We start from the raw sequence: 15875 nt of genomic DNA on the forward strand, positions 1-15875 counted from the left end.
AAAAAGCAATGACATTTGAATTAATAATGTTGACCTTTCATTGCAATGCTGTGATCACATCAGTTATGTAGACATTTTAATGAAAAATGCAAAGGTACATCATCCATCTAATAATTGTCAAAATCATATCATTATATCTGAGATCTGCCAGGGACAAAAATCACATCAGTCACTCTCTCACACAAACACACAGGACAACAAACTCATAATAAAGGAAAACACATGTTTTGAGGTAAACGAGTTTGATATTGTGTCTCACCCCCCTGTGAGTGATCAATGAAGCTCACAGGGCCTGAGAGAGAAGGAATTACTTGCCGTCATCCAGATATATTGTATTCCATTGGAAAACAGAGACATGCAGAAACAGGTGTAAATTAGGAGGTGAAATGAATTACACATTAGTATTGGACTGGTGTCTTCCAAGCCCTCTTCAGGATTACTGTATAAACAAGCATACACATATTGCCCTTATTTTCTCATTTGCTCATAATTTGTTGGGGTTGGCAAATAACTAAAATTATTGTTGTGACCATTACTCAAGGATGTGACTTCACTTATTGCTCTATTCTGTGCCAATCTATTGAGTCTCTTTAGGGAACAGAATGATGAGAAAAGGTGACAATTAAATTACTTAGAGATCAGAATACAAGCTCAAAACCATTAGGCAGATTTGGATGGTTTGCATTAGAGCCCAGACTTTTTTATATTTTGATGAGTCATATTCGTGTGTGTGTGCGTGTGTAGACAGTCTGCCCACATTAGTAAGATCTAGAAACTCACTCCAGCATCTCAGGAGAGAAATATTTTATTTCAGAGGATTTATAGGGCCTCTTTAGTTCTTTCTTTGTTGTTCATTATACCATATCTTCTGGCTGTCACGTTTTAAGGAAGTGTTTTTGGACATTTCTGGTAGGGAATTGTTAACTCTGTCTAATGCCTAAGTTCATTTTAGGTATTTTCATGAGACAGTTAATGGTTTCTTGTAACAAGGCAACCACTCAATTAAGTCAAATGTAGTTGCAAGGTTACATACACTGTTTCAGAGAAATAAACAATCTGAGTGTCAGAAGGTCATTTGATGAAACAATGATATTGATCAAACAGCTCTGTCAAATCCCTGCAGATATGGTAATAATAAAAGATTTAAACTGTGGAAAAGCAAAATATGTACACCTTTGAGATACATGTTGCTGTGTAATTGTGCACCATGGCTATTTTACAATTTCTCAGAAGTTGGGATGAGTATCTTTAGGATTTTATTGATGTTCTTTATCGACACTCTATTGTTCTTTTTCATCACTAAATAATTGCCTTTTTAAAAATATATTATTTAAAAAAAAAATGTAATGTTTTATTAAGTAAATGTTTCTAGAGCAGCAAAAGTAACAGCAAAGTCACTAATATCTCACCGGAAACACATCTAAAATTATGAACTCCCTGTCAGTCCTTCCTCCTGTCCTCCTCCTCTTCCCTCTGCTGCTGCTGGTAGAGAGGAGCTGGTTTGTTAGCAGCTGAGTTTTTAACAATGTGCCATTTTTTAATGTAGGTGGCAAACTAAGCTAAACAATTACTAAAGACAAAACACAGCTGTGGTGGATGAGAGAATCATTGATAAAGTATTGGCTTTTTACTAGCATAGGTTTTATTGCACCACGTACTTACCCTAATGAGCGTAGTTGTCTACAACTTCAGTAATGTCCAGTAATCTATGTGTATGTGTGTGTGTATATGTGGAGTGAAGGCGCTCTGCTGAAACACAGAGGAGGGGAGAGGCTGCAGATCAGACAGTTGTTATTGTTGTGACCTGGATTGGCGGTGATTGCTACAGTGCATGTGAAACTCAACAGAAATGAGAAGGATACGAAATAGCTCTCTCATTAACTACTTCCATACACTATGTATGTAGTTTTCTTATGTTGTCATATATCAGATTATGTATGATGGGCCACATGGTGGTTGCTTCTGAGCCAGATGTGGTCCGTGGACCGCCAATTGAATAGGACTGTTGTACACTGTGTGTCGTCTTATCTAATGTGGTTCTTGTTGTAATTTTATAGGGCTCAGCACTCTTCCCTTTGACCCAATCACCAACAGCGACTCTCTCCACTTCAGCAGCTCTAACAGGCCTCTGGTGACAGAGTGTCCTTCCCTGGAAAACACTGCTGAAAATGGCAAGAAAAGGAAAAGAACTAGTCTTCTTCCAGGTACTGACAATACTACCTCACTAAATACCAACATGACACTATTATTCCAGTTTTGCAATAATGCTCCAATACTGTTATGTGTTGTGCTACATAGTTCCCTACCTGGAATTACAGTTGCTCACTTTGTCTGTTTGGATGTTTGCTGATAAAATATAATTTAAATAGTACCAGCATCAAATAACTGCCGGTGAGATATAAACTATAATCCTGTTATTTTGAGACAGTCTGAAAGAGGTAGCCTTGTTTGGTCTTTGCTGTTTTTGATTAGCTTGCTGTAGCCCGCGGCTCTGCTTGTCTGGACTGTTTGGAGGTCACACGGCTAAAACCAGGAAACTGCATGGCGTAGATTTCACATCCGCCTACCTCTCACCATGCCAACAGTCTTGCCAAACAAAACTCATGCCTTCAGCTGTCTCATGCATACTGACCTGTTAAACACAAAATACTGTAGCGTTATCTTTGTGCACATGCAAGCACTGTAGTCTCTGCCTGTGCGTGTGTGTGCAAACGCTCACACATTGAGCCTAATTTTAATCAGGGCCAGTGTGCTGTCTAATTAAAGGAGGACTTTCTAATTAATTGCATTATGAGCAGTAGAAAGAAGAGGGCCCTTAAGACAGAGAGGTGTTACTCCATGTTCTCATCTGTCAGGGCAACACTAATTGGTCTGGATTTACAATCTGGCAGAGATACACAGGGGCTCCAAATGAACTAATATCTGTACTTGCCGGGCGTTGGTGGTGCTTCAAGTCTATTATGGCCTGTGGAACCTCGCACTGGCCAGCTAAATGTCTAATTTTTCAGTCGCCAACAACTCCATCAAAGACAATATCTGTGTGTCCTTTGTGCTATTATAGATTTAATCCCCAGAGGTGGAGATAAGGTAGTCTACCTGGGGAGAATCTGCGCATGACCCATCTTTATTTCAGTCTTACCTCTGGTGATTCCAATTATGTAAGGTAAATAATGTTTCTCACCACTCAGCAACAGTTTTGACCTTGTGAGTGCCATCCCTTTAAATCTTGAACAAATAAAGGTTTACTATTACAGGCAGCTGAGATTTGTATCTTATTTCTCCACAATGATAGTAAAGAGCTAATGAATATGATAATGTTTTCCACACATCTACTCTATATTTCACATCTACTATATGTGCCATGCCTCCTGCCAAATGCATGGCGGGATTTGCTCAAGCCCCTAGAGACACAGTAAGCAGTTTAAAACAAAGATGAATGGACAAGCAATAAACAGTTTTTACATTAAGTCAGTATTAGGACTGGATGATATGGATAAAATCCTGTAACACATGTATATAAGTATATTTTAATATAATAAATGTTCTGAGGGTTAGGGTTAGGTAAATGGATAAAATAACTAAAGAGGAAGGTCCGTTTCTGGCTAATCCAGCAAATAAAATACCTAACATTTCAAGGTACCTTATCTCATTTATAAAAACATCATATAAAAATAGTTATTTAAAAGTTAAATCTTGTGAGGATTTAATGGTAGGGTATTGATATTTTTGTTGTCACTTCACAAATCAGAAATACTTTATTGATCCACAAGGGGAAATTCTTGTAACACGTGCAATTCTTGCACACTATAACTGCAGTCAACGTCATTACTAAATAGAGGTGGAAATAATGAATCACTTTCAAAGACTTGTACTCACCGACCATGCATCACTTTTTTCAACCCATTACCTTTCAAATGCATTTCAGAAGTGTAAGTGAATGCGTCACTTTTCATAGTGTGCCCATTCAGACTGTCTTCAGTATTTTGTTCTTTTGGTTGATATTTCAAGCTGTAATGTTCAGTTCAGCCTATAACAACCACTGTTTATAACACTAATAGCTCAGCAGCAAATGATTTGTGCTTTCAGTCACCAGTGAGTTTGGCTCCACTGCTATAAGCTGCTGATTCGTCCAGTGACAATAGTGACTCAGTACAATCAATTCAGTTTGACCATTCATTGTTAAAGATTTGTTCAACATGTACTGAACTCCAGTACAAAAGTGTATGAAAAAGATGTATGTAGATGATGTAGAGATGTAGTAAGGTGCGTTTAACAGAATGTTTCACAGAGACACATAAAGGATGTAACAGAGGGGGACACGATACATAAATGTAACGAGTGATGGGTTCTGTCAATATGATTCATGGGGAGGTTTTTAGCATGGGTTCACGGGAAGGGCAAGGTATATCAGAGAGAACTTTGGAGTAGATTTTAGAGTAGGACATTATAGTACAAAGCAGTGGGTATTTGAACAATGCAGTGAGCCCAGACTGATAATTCATATTGTTGCAAAAGTGAGCACAAGGTAATCATTCGTAGCGAGATAACACTGTATGAAGAAAACCTGACAATTACATATTCCTTACACAGTGGAATTACATTTCCCTCCACACCTGGATAAGTTACACAAAGTAGTTAATTAACTACTACTAATTATTAACTCTTTTTGAGAAGTAGTGTGTGTGCTGCAACCTGCAATCTCCACCTAGTAAACCTGATGGAGGGGTGGACAGAATTTTACAGCACTGTTTAAAATGAAAAAATTATGAAAAATTAAAGTGATTGAAGTAGAAATATGGCCCTGCTTAACAGCTTGAGGGTGCTTCTTCTCCGTTTTACCATTTTCACTTTGTTGTTTAAATGTCCCCTTCTTCCCATATTCTGTCCCTCCTTTGTTCAGAAAGATGAATTTGGAGGAGATGTAAATCTGCCGCAGCAAATCCAGTGAAAATAAGTTAAAGGAAAGGTGCAGCAGGCATATTTATAAAAGCGACCTTTGTGACAACAGCTTCAATCGGCATAGAAGGCAGAGTCCCAGAGTTACAGTACGCTATGACTCACCACAATTTGTGTATAAAAGAAAACAGATCAGCTTACCATGGTCTTCACTCTTTATTTAGACACATTTGTTATTTATCAACTGCAGTGTTCTCTGGAAGAGTTCACTTTAGCACTGTCGCTGTACTGACTTCTCAAATCCACAAACAGACCACTGGAAATAAATAAAGTCTATTTTGTATATTGTGGCTTCAATGAAAAGGTGTGTGTGTGTGTGTGTGTGTGTGTGTGTGTGGTCGTTTAAGATTAAAGCCTGTCAGAAAGCCATAAGATCAAAGCCTTTGTGGAGCACATATCTGATCTGTCACTAGAAAAGCCACCCAGGTTTTTTCCTTCCCTCTTAGAGATAGAGAGCAAAGTCACATACATTATCTTTCTTTCTGTCAGTTACACAAGTTATGAACACTATTATAATAAAGGTGCCATTAATGCTGTATAAGCGCACTACTATCATGATGACACCTCTTACTGTTTCTCTGCATTTATGAAGAGCTTGGAGGAAAACCAACAGGAAAAATGGTTTAGGTGGTTTGATGTCTTCCTTTTAAGATTGTGTATGTATGTGTGTTTAGTATTTTCCTTGTGGTCAGTGTACTTGGTACAACACATTGTTATGGGGGACTGTGTCCTCTTGAGACGAATCAAGAAACTCTTTAAAAATGCCTGTCAAAGCCATTGACACTGCAGTCAGGGGAAGTCTCAATGCCTTCCTCGTGAGATGCAAAACCCCTTGCACAGTCTCATCTCCTCAATCAATTTTCACTTCTAACCTGACTACAGCAGAACGCTTGCTAGCTATTAAATTGTCTTACAGGAGGTGAGCTTGCTCTCTACCCAAGGCATCGCTGTAAAGGCTTGTTCCCCAATCCATACTGGTTAGCCTAGCCATAGATATTTGTTTAGCCTTACTAACAAATACCCTATTCCCACAACCACCTAACACTGGTAGCAACCCGCCTCTTTAGCTCTCTAACTCACAAGGACAGTAATGGCTCCGGGAAAAAAGAAGGGCTCTCCTGGCGAGCTAGCAGAGCTAGCATTGCTAACAGGCCCAAGTATGGCCCATGCCAGAGCATGTGTGGGATCACCCTCTCCGAGAGGGACACTCACAATGATAGAGTATATCCTCCCTACCGCAGAGTTTAGAGGCATGGAGGAGGACCCAGATGACTTCACTGTCACCGTGAATAGTGTACTGTCCAACGATAAGCTGTTTCTTGCCGCTTCAGGAGGTTTCTATGAAGGGGATGCTGAAGCTGGAGGAGAGGAGGATGGAGAAAAGCATGGCCAGGACATCAGGGCTGTGTCTCTTATGACCAAGATCGACGGCAACACCCAGCCTTAATTGACTTTTGCCACCAATTGGCAGAGTGCCTGGAAGTGTTTTCTATTTTCTTTCCTAACAGCCTGGCGAGACATGAGTTGCCTGTGTTCCCTGACTTGAGCTCTCACGGTCCTGGGCATCCCCCAATGCCCTGCCCTTTCTCCTCTTTTCTCAGTTCTGTGACCATCCACCTGGCCCCTAAGCCCGCTCTCCCTAGCAGACAGTAAAGATTCTCTGCCTCTCAACTGGAGAATATATACTGTGCCCAGGGGCTAACCGCTTATGCACTACAGCCTCTATGCTGCAGGCTTTCATTTCCCTCCCTCAGGGAACTTCGGTTATATTCACAACCTCCAAAATTACAACTTTTATTGTCATGCAGTACTCTGCAAGCCTGTTTACTTAATTTATTAGGTTGGTGGAAAATATACTGGTTGACTTGGATGCACAATTGTACATTTCTGAGACATCTAACATGAATTCTTTTGGCAAAATCTAGATTTTAAAGGTTTGCTATTTTGCTTATACTGTTAAAAGGCTGCAACTATTGCTAGTTTTCATAATCAGATATTCTACTGCTCATTCTGCCAATTAGTAATAGTAATGGGATAGGAAGTTATTTGTATTTTTAGCTATGCTAGTGGCATGGCAAAAGAGATGACAATGTCAATCTGTCTTTCAGTTCATCCAACTTTTAATAGCTTTGATCTTTTGACTTTAAATCTAGCACCACCTTTGGTTTTATGACTAAATACCTGCACACTAATGACTGTACTTTGTGTTAACACGATAAACTAAGATAGTTAAAAATAGTAAACATTATATCTACTGAAAACCAACATGCTACCATTCTCATTGTGAACATGTTAACATGCTGTCTTTAGGATTTAGCCCAAAGCACAGCTGTGCAAGACAAGAGCCCTTAGCATGGCCATAGAATCTTGTCTTTTTTGAAAAAATATGAGAAAAATGAAGTGGGCCAGATCTCAGTTGGTCGTATTTAAATTGCACATTAATAAAAGTAATTCAAACACCTGCATTCTGCACCCATACGAACTGATTTGCATGCCACTGCAGTTCTCATTCACATTATACCCACCTGTATGGCACTGCTGGGCTTAACCTGTGTTGCTGTTGTAGCCCTTTGTTTGTGCTTCCATGCGGCTACCAGGTTACTACAGCAGCTTTCAAATTGCAATACTCCCAAAACTTCCTGACTCTGCTTTTCTCTCTTTTTCCTTTTCTTTCCTCCATTTTCAACTCGCAAGGTCAAAACACAGCATCAGTTCTTGGTGTGACAGTGATAAATGTACATAAACTTGTTCACTGTATAATATTTCCACAGATGAAACAAAACTTTGAAACACTTTTATTATTTAAATAACTCCAGTGTCTTCAGTAATAGTTTTATGCCCTACATTGTTACATTAGCAACATATTGTTGCACAGTGTGTAGTGTCTGTGTAGAGAACACATGTTTAGCACAGCAGTAGCTGGAAAGCTAATGTTAGCCCACTAACAACAGAATTCTGCAGAGTATTGTTCCATCAGGCTAATGAGAATGGTCCAGTAGTGGCAGATCAATGATTACAGATGATTAGTGTTTCCCTCTGCCAGTTATGACTCCAGTGTATATAAAGTGTAGCTGCTTGCTAACTTGAAGTCACTCCCTGAAGGGCCAGTGGCCAGATGATGGAGTTCTACAACAACTGGAGCTGTGGATTTACTGGCTTAGAGGGTCTGATCTTGTCTGGCGCCGGGTCATCTTCAGCTTCAGTCAGGTCCTCCAGCTCTCTGAGGATGACTGATGGAGTACCGACTCATTAGCAGCCATGTGGATTTAGTCTCATTAAGGGACCCTAATGGATAGATTTATCTCATTACATTTGGCACTTCATTAGATACACATACTGTAGGACAAAGGCATGTTGGCCTGCAGAAACATGGACATTCACACACACACCACCACAAGATGTACTATTTTTCGCATACTGTAATTAGAGCAGCGTAATTACCCAAACCAATGTATTTAAAGTTAAACACGGTGAGACAAACATCCGGACATCCTGATGGGAAAAACGAATACACATGAACAAGACTTAAGTTTAACCTTCTCTCCCTGAAATCTTGTTCCCACAGGCAGAATTAAACTGCCGTTTGAGCTAAATGCTACCATTAGCATGTTAATGTGCTCACAGTGACCATGCTAACATTTGGCAGGTATTATGTTTACCATGTTCACCATATTTACTGTATTATTTTAGCATATTAGCATGCTAACATTTGGCAGGTATTATGTTTACCATGTTCACCATATTTACTGTATTATTTTAGCATATTAGCATGCTAACATTTGCTAATTAGCAATAATGATGGGAATGTAATTAGTTTTGCAGGTATTTGGTCATAAACAGTATTAGACACACAAACTACATAGCTGAAGGTTGAAAAAATCCAACCTAAAAGATGTTGAGGACCACAATGGAAATAAGTTATCCTTAAATAATAATAAATAATTTTGGTGTTATCCTCGACATTTTAAGTGACTATGTATCTGTTGCAGTGTATGACCTGTTATATATTATTGATATATTAAATAAATCTAATCAAACACACCGCAGTTAAATGAGTACAGTAATTAGACCACATTCAGCTAAATAGAGACACAATTGTTCAAAGCTCTGTAAGTGTATATCCCTGACACCAATTGTTATATATTTTGAATTATAAACGTTTAATAGCTAGAAGGTAATTAATGAAGGTACCATGCACACTTTAGAGAAGAGATTTGCCTTGTTGGGTAGGTGACTAACACATTATTATCTATTCAGTTGCAAATTCTTTGTGGTTAATTTATACAGAAGTTAGATACTACACTTTTCATTATTCACTCTTGCACTTCTCACCACCGTCTCTATTCAAACAATGCAAAACAAAGACTGCCTCAGGGCCCCCATACAAACTGCTTGAATTATGCTTTTTCTATTGGTATCAGCATTTCACAGCAGTCCAGAATGGCCTTTTCTTTGCGGTTCTGTTGTGGTTAAGAAATAAAAAGCAAGTGAGCATGCAGTCAAAAAGCTGCTGGTGTGTTGGATGAGCATGACTTCACTCAATGAGTGGATCAAAAGCACGTTCATATGATGTCGTCTTGGTTAGCTTCACAAATCCACACCTGTCTTATTCAACTAGAAGCAGTAAGTGCACACTAGGACTGTGCTTTTAATCTGGAAACGTCTTAGTTGACAAGTATCCTTTGTAATGGGTTTCCATGACAGTTAAACTGGAGCACATTTCTAATACAGTATATTTTAAACACAATTTGAAGCTTTTACTGCAGTTTCTTCAGCATTGAATGATTTAGCCCAAAAAACTACTTTCAACCAAGGAGGAATAAAAGTTGTTTTAAGTGAAACGGCGGTCTCAAACACATGCATCTTTGCAAGAGCCACTATAAGAGAGAAATTTGTAAAGAAAAGTGACTGTTGTTTTTTTGTAGGTATGTGGTCACTTTATAACAATTATAGTATTTCGGTATTATTCCAAAATAATATTTAATTTTAGAATAAATTATTATTATTTATTCCTGAAGTTATAATAATTTAATTCTGACTGAGGTAGCAAATACAGTTCAAAGATCAAACCCCTTATTACCATGAGCAGTGGTGGAATATAACTGTCAGTCCATTTATTCAAGTATTAAATTGAAGTTAAGTATAACTATGCTGCTTGTACTTCACTACATTTCAAAGGGAAATATGGTACTTTTTACTCCACTACATTTTATTACAGATATAGATAGATACCAATTACTATAGCAGATTCACGTTTTTCAAAGAAAACATGTGATCAGTTTATAAAATATGATGCATTAAACCACAAAACAAAGTACAAAGTAGTTAATATTAGTTTCACCTCCACCAACTTCACCCTGAAAGTCTGCTTTCACTTTTTACTCCATTTTTACATGTTGGTATTGCTACTTCCTCTTAAATATCTAAATACTTCTTCCACCAAATACCATTAGCAGTAAAACAAAGCTGTGTTTGCATGATGTTAACCCAAGCTTTCTTGCCTATTTCCATTCCCATTTTGCAGATAAACTTTTATCAGTTGAGACATGGCATCGGGTTATAGAGTTAAATTATTAAATTCTCATTCCCCCTGTTTGTGAAAGGTAGAATTAATATTATTTTTCAAATTTCACTGGCAGGAGAAATGTGATGTACAAGATTGTCAAGAGAGTCTGTAATGTGTTTATATTCTGCAGACAGAAGTGATAGCTGTATTTTAATTCAGTATTCAGTGTTTTATCTTATTAGTGTATTTATCTGTAGGATTTTTCAGAATTCAAAGAGATTACTGCTTGCAACCTAAATCACCTTTATTTTTTTACCCCCTTATTGCATCTCAGACAGTGAACATTAGATGCTTTTTAATCTTTCCAACACAAGGCAGTACAGTATACAAACAAGGGGTGCATTTTCATTATTAAACAATCTGTTAAATTATTTTGTCAGTTAATCATTTAAAACTGTAATAAAATGTTAGAAAAAAATTATTTACTTTACAGTGATATATATAAGAGAGAACAGCAGCAAAGCATTCCCCAAACCCTCAAATGTTTGGCATTTTATATACTACTACTTTAATACTTACTAATAACAGATCAACTGTCAGAATTGTTGATGATTCATTTTCTGTTTATTATCTAATCATTTAATTTAGTATTTCTTTCAGCATTAATATAGACGATTCATGACTTAGTCAAGATTTCTACATGTATATCATGTGTGTAATGTCTCAGATGAGATTAGAAAAAGCCTCATTTAAGAAATGCAAAACAATCATGACATAAAAAAAGTCCTCAAAGTAACAACAGAATAGCCTAATATGACACATAGAAGCGTTTTCTGATTTGATGCCTCTACCAACAGGGTTAGAACACATACTTTGTTAAGGTTTGGGGATGGTTACAGTAATAAACACATGGTTAAGATTCAGGGACAATAATGATTATGCCTTAAACAGTGATTTCCCGCGTTAAAGTACATTGTGTTGACGTATTCATCCACCCCCAACTTCCTTCGTTTTATATCAACACTACCTAACTTAATCCTTCCCATCGTAATTGCTATGGCTGCTAAAGGGCTTTGTCACTTGCTGTTGATTTGGGGCACTTGCTGACATAATGGATGCTAACAGTCTCCCCCCCACCCAAAATTAAATGGTATACATCAACAAGCACATACACTTTAATTGGCTCTGCTCAATAAACGGTTGCTTAAGTCTCTCCTAATCAGACAGTTTTGCTGCGTTTGAACTTGGAAAGCCTGCACCTTTTAGCTTTGGCTAATTTTAATTAGAGGACATGGCATTATGTGCCTGTCAGGCTCCAGTATTGTGATCCATTCACTAACTACCCTTGAGTAATTTTATTTCTTTTAATATTTTCTGTATGCTGTTAAGTCATTACCATAGAGTGCTGTTTTATTTTCCATTGCAGGTTGTGTAGTGGGGTTCATCTGTGTATATGCTGTCCTGAGGTGTATCTCATGTAGGTCAAAGTGTTTTTTTTTTTAACACAGTTAGTTATTTCAACCTGCCATAGGTATCAAGCCCATCCATCATGTCACAAGTAGTCCTGATATGTGACACTCAAAGAAGCACAAAACAAATGCTGTAAAATATTTAAAGCTTTAAAGTATCACAATTAAAGTATCACATAAAGTGGCCAGATCATAATTGTTTTGTTTTCCAACCTAGCGATCAGTGTGTGTGTGTTTGTTTGTGTGAATGTCCTGATGGCTGCATGGGGACTCTGTTGGAGATCTATAGCTGTTTGTGTGAGGCAGGCGACACACAAAGTGACACACAGCTCTGACAGTGATGGATGGGAGAAACAGAATGACACAGTGGAGTTTCACAGATAAACCAGATAAAAACATGTCAGTGTTCTACATTTGTGATCTCTCTCCAAGTCCCTCACTTTGTCTCCTTTTCTTTCACAGACCCAGAAAACATAACAAAAACTCAGCTGTTGTAGACAGGAGTAATGATCAAGGGGGCAGAATTGTTGCCGCCATCATTTGAACAGGGGCTGAAGAACGGAAAGAGCTTCTCTGTGAAGTTGCATCCGGTGAAGGAGAAGATGCAAGCCCTGGAGTCCACATCATAGAAGGAAACTTGACCCCCCTCGTAATCAACAAACACCCCAACCTTTTGAGGCATCTCCCTTACATGGAGGTAAATGGCAGGTCCGGCATTGGCTGTAAACTCCTTTCCCTTTCTCAGCCAGATGGTCCAGTATCCGTTCTTAGGGCTCAATCTTATATCGCCCTTCCTGTTGATGGACTGGTTTGCAACTCCTAAATCCCATTGTGTTTTGCCTTTGACCTGGACCTCATAGTAAAACTTTCCTGAGGAGAAACCCTCCTTTGCAAGGACATTAAGGACATTATCAAACCTCTCTGGTTTGTCTGGGAGATTCCTCTTTCTGTCGCCATGCGTGACTTGTTTCCCATCTTTAGAAACGTTGAGAAAAGGATTTGCTGTGTCAGGATCTAGACTCACATCCACAGCATGCTGCTGCATTTCTTTCAAGTTGGGATCACACAGCGTCCTTATTTCTGTCATCACTGTTGTCTCCAGCTTGGTCAAGGCTCCCTGCACAGTAAACTGTTCACTGTGAATCTTCTCACCAGACCAGTCCTTAACCTGGGGCGGAGTGATGGTAAGAGAAAGTAAATTCTCAAGGAATATGAAGGTGTCGTTGGTGAGTGAAACCTGATTAAGCTGCAAGTTGTTCTGCTTTATTTTTGTAATTTCTTCCTCCAGTTCTTTAATGAAGCCTTCTGTCTCTGTTTCAATTAATTTCTGCTTTGTCTGAACTACCTCAGTCAGCTCAGCTTGGCTTTTCTTAATGTAGTCCACCACAGCAGCCATCACATGCGTGCTGTATGACAGCGCCTTCCTTGCGTTATTTTTGCTAGCCTCCACTGAGTGTTGAATCTCCTGAATTTTCTGCTGACGCGCCTGGATCATCTGATCTGAGCTTTTCATTTCTGTTTCCAGCTGGGCTCTCCTCATTTGAGCCTCCTCCTCCAAACTCACTATCTTATGGGTTTTATGGTCCCTGTCTTTACAGGACCCACACAGAAACATTTGATCCACCCTGCAAAACAGCTCCAAAGGCTCATCATGCTTCTTGCATATCCGGCTCTCCAGGTTTTCAACTGGGTGTATCAGCTTGTGTTTCTTCAAGGCTGAAATTCTCTGATGAGGCTCCAGATGCGTTTCGCAGTAAGACATGAAACACACTAAACAGGACTTGAGGGCTGTGAGCTTTGCCCCTGTACAGATATCACAGAGCACATTTCCATTTCCTGCTTGTTCAGGAGTTTCACAAGATTTTTCTTGAGCATGTGTCTTGACCTTTGCAGCCATCTGAGCAATGAAAGTGTTGACTCGAAGCATTGGTTTGCTGCAGAATTCCTCTTTACACAGTGGACATTGGAATACAATATTGTTAGTGTCCCAGTAGTCTGTGATACACTTAAGACAGAAGTTGTGTCCACACGGAATCGATGCAGGTTTAGTGAACACATCCAGACAGATGGAACAAAGGAAATTCTCCACAGCCATTAGACTACTAGCGGAAGCCATATCTAGAAAATAAAAGGTAAAAGAGCAGTAAGTCAAACCAGCTTTATTGCTGTCCATGTTTGAAATCACTGAAATGTAGTTTACACTAAAGACATGACATCAAACAAGACCAATTGTAAATTTACCTGGTGTGTGTAGGTTTTTCTAAATCTTTCAGATCTGTAAAGGAAAGTAAAAACACACGGCTCGGCTCTTTTCCTCCTTTTAGTTTCTCTTTCAGCAGTGTCGTCAGAGTGCCAGTCTCCTCCCATTTCCTTCTCTAACTGGAACAAGTTAACCCATTCTAGGCTCAGTTCACTAGTGACCCAAGTTTGTTTTTTTTCTTTCAGATCCATTACAGCTTAGTTAGAGATATAAAATGTGGCCCAAATCTTCTCTTCAAAGGCTTGTATACAGCCATATGGGCAGTGATTTATTTCTGGTGTGTATTATTCATATTATTCTTTGCACTCAGTGTTAGTGCTTCAGAAATCCATTCATGTACAATATTATGCACAAATAAAATGAAAGCTCCAGGACAGCACATGTTAAATTCTAAACAAGTTTGTGTGCATGCATGTGTGTGCATTTGCATTGGATGAGAGTGCTTGGTGATGGCATCTGCATAATAAACTGTAAATACACTCGTCTTGTGCTTGCTCTTCGCTTGCGCCTTGAGGAAACAAGGCTGTGAACACAATAGCTTCCATGCATCCTTAAAGAGCTTTGTCAGAGCTGAAATAATCTGTGTAGGTTGCCAGCTGCAGGTTTTTGTGCATTAGTAGCATTCATGAATGATTTAATCTATTTCCGTTGCTGCATATGTTTTTATTTTTTTTATTTAGTTTACAGGAAGACATAAAAATTTGCTCATGTTGAAGTGAAAAATATGTGAGTGATACATTGTACTTAACCTTTCAGTGACACTCAAGTAGCCTCCATGCAGTATTGTATGTCACTGTATATGTGTGTGTTTAAATATGTGTATGTGGGCGTATGCTGAATGCATCATATCTCAGTATACTATTATACAACAGTCGTTCATTTGCTGTGAAAATGTGAATAGCTGGTGAATCAACGGCAGCTGTTAATGAATTCAGTGACTGACAATGTCAAGACATAATGTAAAGGGAATGGGACTTTGATGATCCAATCAAATGACACTAAGATATACAGTATTTATAATTTTGTTTTTATACACAGTTGATGTGCTCAGAAAAAAGCTCCCCAATGTGACGTTCTCATCTAAAAAAATGACAGGCCACCTATGATCAGAGCTCTGTTCAGTGACATCTTATTCAAGCCTCACCTCAATGTCTTGGCCACCATGAAACATTCAAACGACATTTGGATCAGATGGGGATTCCCTTTGATCCTGGTCTGTGTGGAGCTCCAAGACGCAAGCCTTTCTTATCCTCAGGATCCAATGATAGGTTCATGGAAGGATGAGAAGAAGTCTGGGCTTTTCTTCTCCCATCTTTTTTTTCTACTCACACCTTTCCCCCTTCTAAGCCGAGCTCTCTTCCCCCCTTCATCCCTATTCTGTGACCCATTGGGCTCTCACTTGTAGCTGCTCCTCACCTTGAATACATGAATAAGAGATTAGAGGAGCACAAAGTGCTAGAGGACACTGAACTCCCTCTATTAGAAGTGAATACCTCCTGCTAGGTGTCTGCTCAGTTCTAAACTGAGTGTAAGTCTACAATAAAGCCTTGTCTCTGTAGAAATAAACAATGTTTAATGCATACTCAAAGTGGTGGATTACAGGATTAATTGTGTGATTAGATAACATCATCATCAACAAACCAACATTAGACCATAACTTGTCCACTCGATTAAATTCTCACAT

General features: G+C 38.8%; 2 protein-coding genes across 2 annotated transcripts in view; one reads left to right on the forward strand and one right to left on the reverse strand.

Annotated features, from left to right (window-relative positions):
- The window catches only part of LOC119888424 (ecto-NOX disulfide-thiol exchanger 2-like), a 206533-nt gene that overhangs the window by 64849 nt on the left and 125809 nt on the right, over positions 1-15875 (forward strand). The window contains exon 2 of the mRNA XM_038698979.1: positions 2058-2204. Coding sequence (XP_038554907.1) covers positions 2058-2204 — 147 coding nt within the window. The remainder of the gene's footprint in view (positions 1-2057; positions 2205-15875) is intronic.
- Positions 10746-14618, reverse strand: LOC119888372 (E3 ubiquitin-protein ligase TRIM21-like). Its single transcript, XM_038698930.1, has 2 exons — positions 14173-14618; positions 10746-14049 (listed from the first exon to the last, which is right to left on the reverse strand). The coding sequence occupies exon 2, from the start codon at positions 14045-14047 to the stop codon at positions 12416-12418; it is 1632 nt and encodes a 543-aa protein (XP_038554858.1). The 5' UTR covers positions 14048-14049; positions 14173-14618; the 3' UTR covers positions 10746-12415.

This window comes from Micropterus salmoides, unplaced genomic scaffold (assembly GCF_014851395.1).
Source record: "Micropterus salmoides isolate LMB-PRFRI ecotype aquatic unplaced genomic scaffold, ASM1485139v1 Ms_hic_scaffold_5, whole genome shotgun sequence".
Classification (NCBI taxonomy): domain Eukaryota; kingdom Metazoa; phylum Chordata; class Actinopteri; order Centrarchiformes; family Centrarchidae; genus Micropterus; species Micropterus salmoides.